Here is a 16,884-nt window from a genome sequence, read left to right on the forward strand (position 1 = left end):
GAATTCAAGCCAAAAAAGGAACTTATTTTTAAGCGCAGAATCCAAAACGGATCTCAGTTTTTATCTCATTTATCTGAATTCAAAAATACCTGGGATTATAGTAGTTCGGAACTATTATGTTCCTTTTTACTCTTAAAAAAAATCTCAAATTAAAAGTAAGATTAATAAAACTTGTGTAAAAGTGTTTGAATTGATTCTGTATCTTGTATTGAACTCGATATATTTCCATTTTAAGGCCAAAAAAGTGATTAAAAACGTCATTCTTCTTCAGAAACTTATTCATAATGCATAGTCAGGAGAAATATCACAGCTTATATTATAGAAAAATATTCAATGTATAATTTAAAAATTAAAAAAAAAAGTATCTTGACGGATTTTATTCCATTTTGTATTTTTAAGTGATCCCATTTTGAAATATTAAAATTCTCTACGTATCATAAATGGGTTACTTTATTGTTTCTATAATTGTATGTCATTCTCAAGGAAGGAGTCCAAACTACTCCCTTACGAGGTCTTGTAGTTTTCTTCGGATTAATTTTTCCCCCGTCGTCCTTCGTGGTATTCGGAATCCGAATTTGAACATCTCTTGAGTTGGATCCTCACGTTTGAAGGATCTTCGTTTGATTGCCTCAATATTCCTTTCCCGGGGTATGACGTAATAAAATAAGCATTAAAATTGGGAAAAATACTACGATAATGTTTACTATTTGCAAATACACCATCATAAAAAATGTGATAACTACAAATGAAACAAAAAACCTTGGAAATGCATATATTTTTTAACTATACTTTTTTGAAATTATCCATTGAATATTTTTTTATGTAATATTATGAATAAGTTATAAGGGTCTAAAGAAGAATTTTTTTATTATTTTTTTTGTGTTAAAAATGGAAATATATCGAGCTCATAAGAAGATACAGAATCAATAAAAATAAAGTTATATAACTTTTACTGATCTTACTTTTAACTTGCGGAATGTTTTAAGGGTAAAAAATAACTCTGAATCAGAATAGTCCGAAATAACTATAATCCTACATATTTCAGAATTCGGATGACACAGAAGAATTGGGATCTCTTTAGGTTTTTGCGCTGATAGATAATTTGATTATTTTCATTAATTCAAAATCCCCCCTATTAAGTGTAATCAAGTCATGCATTTTCCATATGGAATAAACATGCATATTTTTGGAAATGTATCGGCATTTTTACAAATAATATAATGCTTATATACTAATTATTGAAGTCAGATAAATCTAAGTAAACACTCACCTCTACGATAATGATTTTAAAGCATCAGAGTTTATCTAGTGAGGAACACTGTGAAATTGTTGCATTGACCAAATGACATAATGTTTGCCAATGTATTACTTGAATTTAAAAGTTGGATCATTTAAAATATAAACTTGTACAGGAAGGGATGTACATTAAGGTAATGACTATTTTTTCTTTCAATTTTTTTTTCAAAATTGATGAACTTTAGTCTACAAATGCCCCAAATTACTTTTATTTAATAAATATTAAAGATTTTAATAAAATATTCGCGTGATATTTTAATAAGTAGTTTTTGATGTGTTTAGATATTCGTCTAAGATATTTTACATTTATTTGGTAGTCTTATAAAAAATATTCTCCCACATGAATAATAATAGAAGAGTCCTAAATCACGTTTGCCCCTGTTTCCTTCATTTATGCAATATATGTATATGTGTGTGTGTAATGCAATGTGCTACTCTTCAACTTCGTAGGAGTTCCAGTCCTAAAAAATATTTTCCCGAATACCTCATTCTAAGAATGAAAAATCTTATCGATTTTTTTATTTATGGAAAACTCAATCATCTATTACCAGAAAAGATATAATGATTACTTTTACTCTCAAACAGATCAGTGGGTGCACTTTAAAATAGTTTTAATGGAGTTGGATCACACAAAAGGGATGCTTTTGATATATTAGGTTAAGTAAAAAGTTCTGAGCATTTTTCGCTAGATGTTTTTAATGAGCAATATTTTAAAGTTAACAAAACGCATTTAAAAAAGCTTAAAGGTTAAACGTACACTTCAAAAAAGTTCATTTAAAGTTTTGTGTTTGGTAACCACAGATGTGAGTTACAGCGTTCCAAAATGCAAATAAAAGAAGAGAAAATCTGCTCCATTCTCTAGTATCACAACGAACAAGGTGAAAAGGTGGAGCAAGCGGGAAAATGTTTATGGAACCAATAATTGTCAAACGCTAAAGCAAAGGGGTACTTCCAAAAATTCCAATCTGGTATAATGGAAGTCGAAGATGAGGCACGCTGTGGTAGGCAAATCATCGAAAATATCGATACAATAATAGAAATCATCGAGTTCGACTGGCATTTGAGCACTTATTTTATTACCCAGTAATTGAAGATTAGTCAGAAATCCGTTAGGAACAAATTGTATAAGAATAGTACAAACTACGTTAATTTTATTCTCAAAATATAGGGGGGGAGGACCCTACTAAGTTTTTATTTTACCTATTAGGACCAGTCTTATGCAAATGATCCGTTGATGTGAATAGTCAAGCTTTTCAAAATATTTAACGAAGTAATTACCAATTGGTTTGCTTATAAAACAAAGCATATCTCAGTGCTCAACTCAGGTAAAACTTTAATGAAAGCTTTCACTCTTGATGTCTTAACGACTCATTAGGCATTTGCTCTATCGAGGGATCAATTATTATCCCTTCTGTTGCCGATTGGTTCATTCTATGCATTGCTATCAGTATGACTTTATCCTGACTCGAGTCTTAAGTCACCATCACCGATAACAATACAAAACAACATCAACTTTTTTATATAATTGATCGTGTTATTGACAAAGTTAAAAAGTACCAAGTTGATTCCTTCCTACAAATTTTGGTCCTAAAATACATTAAATGAATACTAATGTCCTTCTCTTGTTAGTGTATCTTACAATAAGCAACATGCACGTCGAGCTATTTTCTTCATTCACAACCTCTACTGAAAAAAGGAATGGAAATTTAAAAAAATCATATGCATTTAGCATTCTATATTTTTTTATTACCGACTGTTGATCATTATTTGTGAATTTATTATTTAGATATTCTCATAGGGAAATCAATTGAAGTTCTTCATTTATATAAATTTATAACAAAATCTTATCGAATACCCGAATAATACATAGAGTCAGCTGCTTTAAATTATACAAGAGTTAACTCATCAAATTAATGAAAATATTTTAAATGAAAATATATTATATCTTTGTTTACCTCAAAAAATACTATACGTAGTAAACACCTTACATAAAAAAAGAACAAGGAAGAACCACCAAAAAATAACTGAAATGCTACCCTAATAAAAATTGCAAAATGTCCAAATAGTTCTTAGAAAAGACATAACTATAACAAGAATAAAGTTGCATTAAGCCAGACTGGACGTTACAAGAGCATATTAAAAATATACGTTAGTTTGTAGAGTGTAAATACCTATTCTTTAACCGTTGTCCAAAGAGGCCCAAAATCAGGTAGTAATCAGTAAACCAAGGATTTTTGAGGGATTTCTCAATCACTCACAAATTACTCAATTTGACCTTATTGAGGCAAATTGATTGATTTACTACTTTTGTAAATTTAAATTGATTGTAAATTGCTCATTTTTCTGACCTGGTATGAAAGAAATAAAGAAATTTTTGGTTCTAGTTAGAATACACAACTACTTTTAATGATTCTTTGATTATCTTTTTGGAGGGAAAATCCAACTGCATAAACCCTCTTTCATTAGGTTCTCCTTTTGGAGGTAAAACTATTGTTATCACGAAATCAGGGGTTTGGTTACCTACATCATCGTATATGTGAGGGAGCCAGACTTTGAATACAGCTAATTAAATAAAAGATAAATTTGCCGGAAATACACTATCAAATAATTTCTCTTGAATCTTTCTCAAAAGGATAAATATTTTTGCACCAAATTGTGAGAGCCTGATCTTCCATGCAAGCAAAAGGTTGAACGTATAATCATCACAATGATGGTGAGATTCCTCAATTGAACAAGTCTCCCGAAGGTCATGCCAACTTCAAATTTGCTTCAAATACTAATGTGGACATCTTTAGTATGTTAAAAACTACCAATACTAATTAAAGGCAATAGTTAACATAAGAAAATCTTGATTTACCGACATATTATAGAACATTTTGTCAAAAAATTGGGATATATATATATAAAAATCTTTACTTTAAATTATCCTTATAAAAAATGTATTTTTCTTTAAATACAAATAGTTCTTTTTTTATGAACTATTGAGTGCTCATTTTTCAAAATTATAGGGCTCCTTTTTTTTACTTTTTGGCAAAAAAAAATCTATCTTAATCGGCAAGATCTGTAAATCTATTTTACGGCGTGTCGAGCCTCTTAATACTTGCAAGGGAGGGCAAATCGAATATAAAATATAGCTAATGTTGATTGTATTTTAACGTATCTAAAATTGGTTATGAGTTGTCTATTCTGGATTCCAAAAAATATAACATTTTTCGTGATTTAATCATGCTACAGCATGCTACAGCAAGTTTTGGGTAAGCATTCTTTAGTATTAAAGTAAGTCCATGTGAATTATATTATTGAAAACAGTAAAATATTATCAACTGTGAATACTTACAACGCCTACTGATATTATATAAAAAGTAATTATGATACGTTCAAATGTGATAAGTAATTCAGAAATGCATTTTTGATATGTTATTCTTATAATTTATAAAGGAATCTAACACGATACTAGGAAATATTCTTCCATGACACAACCGTATAAAATAACTTATTGTCTGCAAATAGTTTAAATGAGTCCAAGAAAAATAGTCGTTCTAAAAATCTTTGTATATTTTTGCATTTGATTTTAAAACTATCTATGTTTGTAGTATGCTGGACAGAGGGAACTTCAGCTTGGTTAAAAATAGCCTCATAACTATGTATTAGTAAATAATGAAAATCATTTATCGAATTATACATACTTGAAAATAAAATAATGGATAGGAAATCTTTTATAGTTCATTCAAGGAATTAGCATTTGAAACCATATACATACATATAATGCTTCCCTCAATAAATTCAAAGTCAAGGCTCATGGTCGATATATATATAATTCACCAACAATAGTAAAGAACGGGTTTTATTTTATTTTCTTCAAATGGAGAAGAGAGCGGTTGGTTGCTGTTTGTCCACTTCGTAGTCTTAATAATTAAACGATTTATTAAAAAAAAGAGCTCATAGGAAGGAATGTGTACGTGCGTATATAAAGATAAGGTATTTCATGAATTCAACATCAGTTGCAATTTCCAGCATTGACAATCAACAACACCAAAAATGAAATATTTTGTAAGTCGACCTAAAATATACTCTTTAATGAGGGAATTCATCCAACACTAAATGTTTGCTTTTTATAGGCTCTTTGTACCTTAGTTCTCTGTTCCGCCATCAGTATTGATGCTGGAGTATTCTCCAGAAGAGCTGGTCGTAACTCACCTCCAATCAGCTCATACGGAGCTGGACAAGTAGGAGCCGCTTCATCCTTTAACCAAGTCACAACCTCATTCGGTGGATCCGCTGGAGGAGCTTCATCTGGACCCGCTGCCCCCGTTGTTGCTATCATCAGTGAATCTAACAATGCTCCCGGAACTCTTGGAGACAACAGCGACTTTGACAACTCTTTCGAATCCGAAAATGGTATCAGACAAGAATCTTCTGGGTCCACTGTCAGCATTGGAGAAGATTCAGTCGTTGTTATGAAGGGATCTTACGAATACATTGGGGATGATGGTCAAACATACGTCGTCGACTGGATTGCTGATGAGAATGGTTTCCAACCCTCTGCTGCTCATCTCCCCAAGGAAGTCCCAATCCCCTTCCCCGAAATTGCTGAAGCCGTCGAAGCTCAAATCGCTTTTGCTGCCCAAGAAGATGCTGCCGCTGGAGGATCTAGCTTCAATGGTGGATTCCAAGGACAATCCAGTGGATTCCAAGGACAATCCAGTGGATTCTCAGGACTTGGACAACAAAACTTTGCTTCTTCGAACCAAGTACAATCTTCAGCTCCTTTGACCAGTTATGGTGGTTAATTAACCAAAAGACAAAACTATCTTCTCCTCACTTTTGGCATTATTACCTAGAATTGAGTTGACCATCAGTATTTACGCTTAAAATTTGAAACTATCTTACTTTTCAAAATATTAAAAATGAAATGTATATTATGTATTTAAACATTCAATGTATTATGTATATCGAAATGTATAAATTACCAACATTATTACAAAACTCACTCAATTTTTCAAGTACATCAATTCAAGTTCGAGTCAAGTTTGAATCATAATCTAAGTCTAGTCATTACACTAGGAGTGTGAGTCGTATCTATAGTTAGAGTTTGTACCATCCCTTAATTGTACACTTTAGACACTCTTGGAAAATAAATGTCTTCTGTAAGGATGATCAATCCCCATTGTGTTGGGGTTTATTTAATATTTTCCTCAAGCGTTCCACACGAACATCCATTTGATTTGAGCTATTAGAGGGATTTTAATATACCTAAGAGATCTTCTTTCAGAACATTGGAGGGCTTCATTGCCTGTAAACTTGCTCACCTGCATTTTCCTGTCAAACTATGACATGTACATAGTTTTGATTGAACTCAGACCTATGTTTACATGTGTATAAGGTAAGTTTTATAACTTATAGGCTATTTCTTGTGGCCTGTTCCATTATCCACAAGCTTTCTGATCTTGTTCTCAGTATGAAGGCTTACTTTCAGCCTCTTGACAATCACAGAGTTGATATGTGACAATCTCTAATCTTTTTACTTTCATTTTTATTTATTATTAACATATAAAAATATATGCCACGTTTGAGTTTTTTTTTTAAATCCAGCACCTGCTGATTTAATTGGAAATATTTGATTGAAACTGTACAAAAACTCTTAAATCATTGTCATATATATTGTTAAAGATTTTTCAAACACCCTCCATATAATTCAATGCATCCGTAAATATCCTTACCAAAGTATTTAAAGAAGTTGTGAATGTGGGAAAAATTTGTTCATAACCTCATATTGTCATCGTAATATCGTTAAAATCTGCATATTTAAATTCGGCATTAATGACTTTTTCATAAACTTCTATTCTTGCTATACCATATCAAAAAATCGAATTTGATTTTCTTCACGTAATTTTTGCCTTCTATAAGTATTCATAGTTTTAAAAATACTGTAAGACTTTTCAACGTACAAATACATAGTTAAAGCAAATTTGGTGCTGGGAAAAATCTCCATGAGTCACCTGAAGGCATCTCATCATCACCACCCCTGATTTTTTTTTTGTTTGTTTAAATGGAACATCAGGATTTCACCATTTGGTTCATAAGTTTTCTTCCTATCTTGTAAGACTCAACCGTCAATTTATCGTCAAATTTCCAATTGATCTCATTGGCTATTGTCAGAATTTGGCTTTCTCACATATCATTTTACGTAATCATTACCTTAGTTTCATATACATAGTTTGAACTAGACAAAGATTTTTTTTTTCAATGGCTTTCCACCCAATGAAGGAGATTTTTTTTGCAATGGATTATCCTTTCATACTTATCTTCAAAGAATCATCAATCTAAATTAAAACCTATTTTTCTAAATTTATTTTAATAACAGTTTATAAAAATGAGCAATTTTTTGAGCGATTGCTCACAAACCCTAAGTCTATCATTGATTCAGATTTATCTAGGTAAATAGGTAAAAATAAATGGAACTTAAAATAGAAGCATATATTATTTGGCTAAATTCATATGACTTACTTTTATTCTATATTGTAGAATCCATGTAAATTTGTAGATAAATAGTTGGGTATTAGTAGAAAATTAAAAATGTCGTAGTTTCGTTATGGGGCATGCACATACTAAGTAGGCAAGTTTATTACATTTTTTGTCCTTCTAAAATACCCCACCCCTCTTACAGCCATAGCTGATTGAGCTCCAAGATAACCCAATCAATAAATATGTACTGTATGACTAGAGAATTTAGTTAGTATGAAAATGTTTAGTTTCTGGATGTAATTCGACTCCAAAAATCATTGTGGAAGACACAGTTGATGCAAACACCCTCTATAAATATTGTTGGCAAAAATACAAGCAGTAAAATTGTCGGTGGTGAAAAAATTTGTGGCAAAATTTACAGTCTCCAAAAGAAATTATTCATATTTGTATACTTCTGGACGCTGGTGTCCTTCTAGGGAAGTTTTTGACTGATGTATCAATTGGTATATTACATTTTTCTTCTGTGTAATATTTTTTATTGTCGTGATGACATTTTGATACTTTCAGCTGAATTAAATTATAAAACTCACTACTAGTGATTAAATCTTTACTCATCATGATGAAGGTAATAGTATAGACAAAGGAGATACTGATCATTTTTTGTATGATTTAAATATGATATTTTTGTTGTTAAAGAGATTTCAAGAAAAAAAAATCATACAAATTTGTTTTTAAAACAATCTAGTTTATAAAAAAATAAAAAAGTAGATTACAAAACAAAAACAATAATTAAGTGAATTAAATTGCTCCAATAAAGCAACAGCATCCCTTCCGAATAAAAACGACTATCTGAGGGGATATTTATATAAATAAAAGCTCTATTGAGTTCGTCGAAATCGTTTATCAAATGTACAAATTGATAAACATAATGATGGCCCATACTAGGATTGATAGCCGTAACTTTACAAAAAAATTGAGCACAATATGTGTATTGTGCAAGAGAAAATATCATTTTTGTTATATACATATATGACTTCTGATGTACCGGTATTTTTCCTGAAAGATACAAATTGCATTCAAAAATATCACTTGTAAAATTATTTGTGGAATATAATTATGAGTTTATAGATACACTTTTAATATAATTGACATTAATAAGTTAATGTTTACTTTTAAATTTTGATTTAAGAAGATATAAAAGATAGTGCCCCCATATTTTGGAGAATGTGGATCGAAAAAAATAAAGTTCATAACTTTGTGTAATGTAAGTATGCTTCTAAAGAACTCAATAATCAACATTCGACAAAAAATACTTAACTCTGTCATGTTGTATGGGGTTGAAAGAGTTAAGTGCGTTGAATAAACTTAACCAAAGAGAAAACAACAACATTGGTTTTTATGAAATGTAGAGTTAAAACTTCATGATCTTTACTTTAAGGTATGATGCTCCTAAAAGGTATGCTCCATATTGACCAATACTATACATGTCAACTAAACTTCTTGATGCTCCTAGAACTAAAAGGTTTTAATACCTATACAATTATTTCTACATATATATAATCCATATTGACCATTACAAGTGATATGATGTAGTAATAACTACTTGTCTAATGTTTGAAGTATCCCCATTTTCTTGTATTCACGTCTGTTGATATCTTTAGATTTTAATATTCGATTAAATTTCGGGTTCCTAAACTAATTCAGATGACCTCCAATGAAGATATAGAGAGTGTATGTTTGCTATAGATAATATATTTTTTTATTACTAGGAGTGAGTATTAAACAATTATACAAGCATTTGAAGATACGAAATATATTTTATGTCTTTATTCGTAAGAGTTTGAACACCCAAAGCTGGTTCAAGTTTTGCATCTCTTCAAATTATGCAAGTTTACTTGGTACTTTGGATACAGGTCTAAAAACCCACTATTTTCTCTTATCTGAGCACCATTGTTTTAAGTATTACTCAAAATTTTGGTAACTAACTTTTTTTTTTTTTTCAAATGCCATAGTATCTTCAATGATGATGTAGCTCATTAGATATGCTTATAATGATAAAAACAAGATATCTCCTATATTTAACGAAAACTACCATTCATTTGAAAATATAAATACTTATAGAAAATAATTTTACAATTACGTTAATTTTATCAAAACATTACGGCTGGCAATTTAGTCTTAATTTTGACATTCCGTATCAAAGAATGAATCTACATAAAAAATGACCTTTAAAATTAAACACTAATTAAATTAAATATTTTAATTACATCATAATTTTTCAACGTGATTGCATTTACATAAATTTAATTGTCTTCCAAAAAATAATATTTGTAAAATACTTATTCCTCTTTGAGGCTGAAATGAATGTTGAAAATAACTTGTTGACCAATGTTAAACGTTCATAATATATCAATAAGCAAATTTCAATGAACTAGAATATATGGACACTTAAACGGAATGTGAAGAAATTGAAAGAAAAATTAACTAAAATTATATCAATGATAGTTTACGGACGATATGTTCTATTATAAATAAAAAAACGCATTTACTACACGTTTTATTTTTTGAGGGGGGGAGGGAGGGCGTAAACAGGTTTACTAGACATGAACAGTCAAACAAAAATGCCCTTTTTGAATGCGAATAATAATCAAAAGAGTATAAAAACATTGACGAAGCAGGAGTTTGACATCAGTTCATATTTGAAGATCCAACTTAAAAGATGAAGAGTTTTGTATGATCTAATTATGACAAATCAATGATACATTATTCAATTATTAATTTTTTTATTAGGTTGTTTCTGCATTGGTACTCTGCTCCGCTATCAGTATTGATGCTGGAGTATTCTCCAGAAGAACTGGTCGTAACTCACCTCCAATCAGCTCATACGGAGCTGGACAAGTAGGAGCCGCTTCATCCTTTAACCAAGTCACATCCTCATTCGGTGGATCTGGTTCATCCTTCGGAGGATCATCTTTCGGTGGATCCGCTGGAGGAGCTTCATCTGGACCCGCTGCCCCCGTTGTTGCTATCATCAGTGAATCTAACAATGCTCCCGGAACTCTTGGAGACAACAGCGACTTTGATAACTCTTTCGAATCCGAAAATGGTATCAGACAAGAATCTTCTGGGTCCACTGTCAGCATTGGAGAAGATTCAGTCGTTGTTATGAAGGGATCTTACGAATACATTGGGGATGATGGTCAAACATACGTCGTTGACTGGATCGCTGATGAGAATGGTTTCCAACCCTCTGCTGCTCATCTCCCCAAGGAAGTCCCAATCCCCTTCCCCGAAATTGCTGAAGCTGTCGAAGCTCAAATCGCTTTTGCTGCCCAAGAAGATGCTGCTGCTGGAGGATCTAGCTTCAATGGTGGATTCCAAGGACAATCCAGTGGATTCCAAGGACAATCCAGTGGATTCCAAGGACAATCCAGTGGATTCCAAGGACAATCCAGTGGATTCCAAGGACAATCCAGTGGATTCCAAGGACAATCCAGTGGATTCTCAGGACTTGGACAACAAAACTTTGCTTCTTCGAACCAAGTACAATCTTCAGCTCCTTTGACCAGTTATGGTGGTTAATTAACCAAAAGACAAAACTATCTTCTCCTCACTTTTGGCATTATTACCTAGAATTGAGTTGACCATCAGTATTTACGCTTAAAATTTGAAATTATCTTACTTTTCAAAATATTAAAAATGAAATATATATTATGTATTTAAACATTCAATGTATTATGTATATCGAAATGTATAAATTACCAACATTATTACAAAACTCACTCAATTTTTCAAGTCCATCAATTCAAGTTCGAGTCAAGTTTGAATCATAATCCAAGTCTAGTCATTACACTAGGAGTGTGAGTCGTATCTATAGTTATAGTTTGTACCGTCCCTTAATTGTACACTTTAGATACTTTTGGAATATAAATGTCTTCTGTAAGGATGATCAATCACCATTGTGTTGGGGTTTATTTAATATTTTCCTCAAGTGTTCCACACGAACATCCATTTGATTTGAGCTATTAGAGGGATTTTAATATACCTCAGAGATCTTCTTTCAGAACATTGGAGGGCTTCATTGCCTGTAAACTTGCTCACCTGCATCTTCCTGTCAAACTATGACATGTACATAGTTTTGTTTGAACTCAGACTATGTTTACTAGTGTATAAGGTAAGTTTTATAACTTATAGGCTATTTCTTGTGGCCTGTTCCATTATCCACAAGCTTTCTGATCTTGTTCTCAGTATGAAGGCTTACTTTCAGCCTCTTAACAATCACAGAGTTGATATGTGACAATCTCGAATCTTTTTACTTTCATATTTATTTATTATTAACATATAAAAATATATGCCACGTCTGAGTTTTTTTTTTAAATCCAGCACCTGCTGATTTAATTGGAAATACTTGATGGAAACTCTACAAAAACTCTTAAATCATTGTCATATATATTGTTAAAGATTTTTCAAACACCCTCCATATAATTCAATGCATCCGTAAATATCCTTACCAAAGGATTTAAAGAAGTTGTGAATTGGGAAAAAATTTGTTCATAACCTCATATTGTCATCGTAAAATAGTTAAAATCTGCATATTTAAATTTGGCATTAATGACTTTTTCATAAACTTCTATTCTTGCTATACCATATCAAAAAATCAAGATTGATTTTTTTCAGGTAATTTTTACTTACTATAAGTATTCATAGTCTTAAAAATACTATAAGACATAGTTAAAGCAAATTTGGTACTGGGAAAAATCTCCATGAGTCACCTGAAGGCATCTCATCATCACTAACAATTATTGTCAGAATTTGGCTTTCTCACATATCATTTTACGTAATCATTACCTTAGTTTCATATACATAGTTTGAACTAGACAAAGATTTTTTTTTTTTCAATGGCTTTCCCACCCAATGAAGGAGATTTTTTTGCAATGAATTATCCTTTCATACTTATCTTCAAAGAATCATCGAAGCAGTGATATAATTTAAATTAAAACCTATTTTTCTAAATTTTTTTTTAATAACAGTTTACAAAAATGAGCAATTTTTTGAGCGATTGCTCACAAACCCTAAGTCTATCATTGATTCAGATTTATATAGGTAAATAAGTAAAAATAAATGGAACTTAAAATAGAAGCATATATTATTTGGCTAAATTCATATGACTTACTTTTATTCTATATTGTAGAATCCATGTAAATTTGTAGATAAATAGTTGGGTATTAGTAGAAAATTAAAAATTTCGTAGTTTTGTTATGCGGCATGCACATACTAAGTAGGCAAGTTTGTTACATTTTTTGTCCTTCTAAAATACCCCACCCCTCTTACTGCCATAGCACCTTGAACTTCCAAGATAAGCCAATTAATAAATATGTACTATATGACTAGAGAATTTAGTTAGTATGAAAATAAAATTCATATTACAAAGATGTAAACTAAATGGTTGTTTTATTTTAAATTTTGACTGTGTCAGATTCAAATGTTTAGTTTCTGGATGTAATTCGACTCCAAAAATCATTGTGGAAGACACAGTTGATGCAAACACCCTCTATAAATATTCTTGGCAAAAATACAAGCAGTAAAATTGTCGGTGGTGAAAAAATTTGCGGCAAAATTAACAGTCTCCAAAAGAAATTATTCATATTTGTATACTTCTGGACGCTGGTGTCCTTCTTGGGAAGTTTTTGACCAATGTATCAATTGGTATATTACATTTTTCTTCTGCGTAATATTTTTTATTGTCGTGATGACATTTTGATACTTTCAGCTGAATTAAATTATAAAACTCACTACTGATTAAATCTTTACTCATCATGATGAAGGTAATAGTAGAGACAAAGGAGATACTGATTATTTTTTGTATGATTTAAATATGATATTTTTGCTGTTTAAGAGATTTCAAGAAAAAAAAATCATACAAATTCGTTTTTAAAACAATCTAATTAATAAAAAAATAAAAAAGTAGATTACAAAAACAATACTTAAGTGCATTAAAATGCTCCAATAAAGCAACAGCATCCCAACCGAATAAAAACGACTACCTGAGGGGATATTTATATAAATAAAATCTCTATTGAGTTCCTCGAAATCGTTTATCAAATGTACAAATTGATAAACATAATGATGGCCCATACTAAGATTGATAGCCAACAAAATAGCCGTAACTTTACAAAAAATTTGAGCACAATATGTGTATTGTGCAAGAGAAAATATCATTTTTGTTATATACATATATGACTTCTGATGTATCTGTATTTTTCCTAAAAGCTACAAATTGCATTCAAAAATATCACCTGTAAAATTATAAATGATTTCACAGAAAAAATACAAAAAAAAAATCTCAAATTAATACAATAACTTATGCTTCGGTACCATCTGTTTTTCAAATAGTCAATGAAGTCCCATATTTTTGGAGAAAGTGGATCGAAAAAAATAAAGTTCATAACTTTGTGTAATGTAAGTATGATCCTAAAGAACTCAATAATCAACATTCGACAAAAAATACTTAACTCTGTCATGTTGTATGGGGTTGAAAGAGTTAAGTGCGTTGAATAAACTTAATCCAAAGAGAAAAAACAACATTGGTTTTTATGAAATGTAGAGTTAAAACTTCATGATGTTGACTTTACGGTATGATACTCCTAAAAGGTATGCTCCATATTGACCAATACTATACATGTCGACTAAACTTCTTGATGCTCCTAGAACTACAAGGTTTTAATACCTATACAATTATTTCTACATATATATAATCCATATTGACCATTACAAGTGATATGATGTAGTAATAACTACTTGTCTAATGTTTGAAGTATCCCCATTTTCTTGTATTCACGTCTGTTGATATCTTTAGATTTTAATATTCGATTAAATTTCGGGTTCCTAAACTAATTCAGATGACCTCCAATGAAGATATAAAGAGTGTATGTTTGCTATAGATAATATATTTTTTTATTACTAGGAGTGAGTATTAAACAATTATACAAGCATTTGAAGATACGAAATATATTTTATGTCTTTATTCGTAAGAGTTTGAACACCCAAAGCTGGTTCAAGTTTTGGATCTTTTCAAATTATGCAAGTTTACTTGGTACTTTGGATACAGGTCTAAAAACCCATTATATCTCTTATCTGAGTACCAGTGTTTTAAGTATTACTCAAACTATTGTTTACTAATTTTTTTTTTTTTTCAAATGCCATAGTATATTCAATGATGATGTAGCTCATTAGATATGCTTATAATAATAAAAACAAGATATATCCTTTATTTAACGAAAACTACCATTCATTTGAAAATATAAATACTTATAGAAAATAATTTTACAATTACGTTAATTTTATCAAAACATTACGGCTGGCAATTTAGTCTTAATTTTGACATTCCGTATCAAAGAATGAATCTACATAAAAAATGACCTTTAAAATTAAACCCTAATAAAATTAAATTTCAACGTGATTGCATTTACATAAATTTAATTGTCTTCCAAAAATAATATTTGTAAAATATCTATTCCTCTTTGAGGCTGAAATGAATGTTGAAAATAACTTGTTGACCAATGTTAAACGTTCATAATATATCAATAAGCAAATTTCAATGAACTAGAATACATGGACACTTAAACGGAATGTGAAGAAATTGAAAGAAAAATTAACTAAAATTATATCAATGATAGTTTACGGACGATATGTTCTATTATAAATAAAAAAACGCATTTACTACACGTTTTATTTTTTGAGGGGGGGAGGGAGGGCGTAAACAGGTTTACTAGACATGAACAGTCAAACAAAATTGCCCTTTTTGAATGCGAATAATAATCAAAAGAGTATAAAAACATTGACGAAGCAGGAGTTTGACATCAGTTCATATTTGAAGATCCAACTTAAAAGATGAAGAGTTTTGTATGATCTAATTATGACAAATCAATGATACATTATTCAATTATTAATTTTTTTCTTAGGTTGTTTCTGCGTTGGTACTCTGCTCCGCTATCAGTATTGATGCTGGAGTATTCTCCAGAAGAACTGGTCGTAACTCACCTCCAATCAGCTCATACGGAGCTGGACAAGTAGGAGCCGCTTCATCCTTTAATCAAGTCACATCCTCATTCGGTGGATCTGGTTCATCCTTCGGAGGATCATCTTTCGGTGGATCCGCTGGAGGAGCTTCATCTGGACCCGCTGCCCCCGTTGTTGCTATCATCAGTGAATCTAACAATGCTCCCGGAACTCTTGGAGACAACAGCGACTTTGATAACTCTTTCGAATCCGAAAATGGTATCAGACAAGAATCTTCTGGGTCCACTGTCAGCATTGGAGAAGATTCAGTCGTTGTTATGAAGGGATCTTACGAATACATTGGGGATGATGGTCAAACATACGTCGTCGACTGGATCGCTGATGAGAATGGTTTCCAACCCTCTGCTGCTCATCTCCCCAAGGAAGTCCCAATCCCCTTCCCCGAAATTGCTGAAGCCGTCGAAGCTCAAATCGCTTTTGCTGCCCAAGAAGATGCTGCCGTTGCTGCTGGAGGATCTAGTTTTAATGGTGGATTCCAAGGACAATCAAATGGATTCTCAGGACTTGGACAACAAAACTTTGGTGCTTCGAACCAAGTACAATCTTCAGCTCCTTTGACCAGTTATGGTGGTTAATTAACCAAAAGACAAAACTATCTTCTCCTCACTTTTGGCATTATTACCTAGAATTGAGTTGACCATCAGTATTTACGCTTAAAATTTGAAACTATCTTACTTTTCAAAATATTAAAAATGAAATGTATATTATGTATTTAAACATTCAATGTATTATGTATATCGAAATGTATAAATTACCAACATTATTACAAAACTCAGCTGTTTACCAGTCATTTTTTCATGTCTATCACAAGTTTTTTCGAACTTTTGAATTCAAGTTACAGTGAATTTTCAAATCTTTGATGGTTCCCTCCTTTAAAAAGACTGGCACTTAAAATATATCCATATATTAATTGGCGTAATTAAAATAAGTTATTTATTTCCAAATTTGTCAATTTTATGTAAATTGACATACCGGATGTAGAAAAAGTATTGACACATTCTAAAAATATAGTTTTGAATAGGTGTTGTTGATTAAAAATTAAAG

The 16,884-nt window shown here is 31.1% G+C and overlaps 3 protein-coding genes across 4 annotated transcripts; all 3 read left to right on the forward strand.

The window, feature by feature from the left end:
- Nucleotides 1-5,225: 5,225 nt before the first annotated feature.
- LOC121130105 (uncharacterized) lies at nt 5,226-6,286 on the forward strand. Its single transcript, XM_040725816.2, has 2 exons — nt 5,226-5,346; nt 5,415-6,286. Exons 1-2 carry the CDS (start codon nt 5,335-5,337, stop codon nt 6,084-6,086), a joined length of 684 nt encoding a protein of 227 aa, XP_040581750.2. The 5' UTR covers nt 5,226-5,334; the 3' UTR covers nt 6,087-6,286.
- A 4,119-nt stretch (nt 6,287-10,405) lies between these two features.
- LOC139904704 (uncharacterized) lies at nt 10,406-11,543 on the forward strand. 2 transcript variants are annotated; one of them, XM_071893823.1, is made up of 3 exons: nt 10,406-10,492; nt 10,552-10,708; nt 10,769-11,543. In XM_071893823.1, exons 1-3 carry the CDS (start codon nt 10,481-10,483, stop codon nt 11,341-11,343), a joined length of 744 nt encoding a protein of 247 aa, XP_071749924.1. In that variant the 5' UTR covers nt 10,406-10,480; the 3' UTR covers nt 11,344-11,543. The 2 variants fall into 2 exon arrangements, with proteins under 2 accessions (XP_071749924.1, XP_040581751.1); XM_040725817.2 differs by having other exon boundaries at nt 10,552-11,543.
- Nucleotides 11,544-15,591: 4,048 nt separating this feature from the next.
- On the forward strand, nt 15,592-16,615 carry LOC121130469 (uncharacterized). Its single transcript, XM_040726213.2, has 2 exons — nt 15,592-15,663; nt 15,723-16,615. The coding sequence occupies exons 1-2, from the start codon at nt 15,652-15,654 to the stop codon at nt 16,413-16,415; spliced, it is 705 nt and encodes a 234-aa protein (XP_040582147.1). The 5' UTR covers nt 15,592-15,651; the 3' UTR covers nt 16,416-16,615.
- Nucleotides 16,616-16,884: the final 269 nt, after the last annotated feature.

The sequence above is a fragment of the Lepeophtheirus salmonis genome, chromosome Z, assembly GCF_016086655.4.
Source record: "Lepeophtheirus salmonis chromosome Z, UVic_Lsal_1.4, whole genome shotgun sequence".
Lineage (NCBI taxonomy): Eukaryota > Metazoa > Arthropoda > Copepoda > Siphonostomatoida > Caligidae > Lepeophtheirus > Lepeophtheirus salmonis.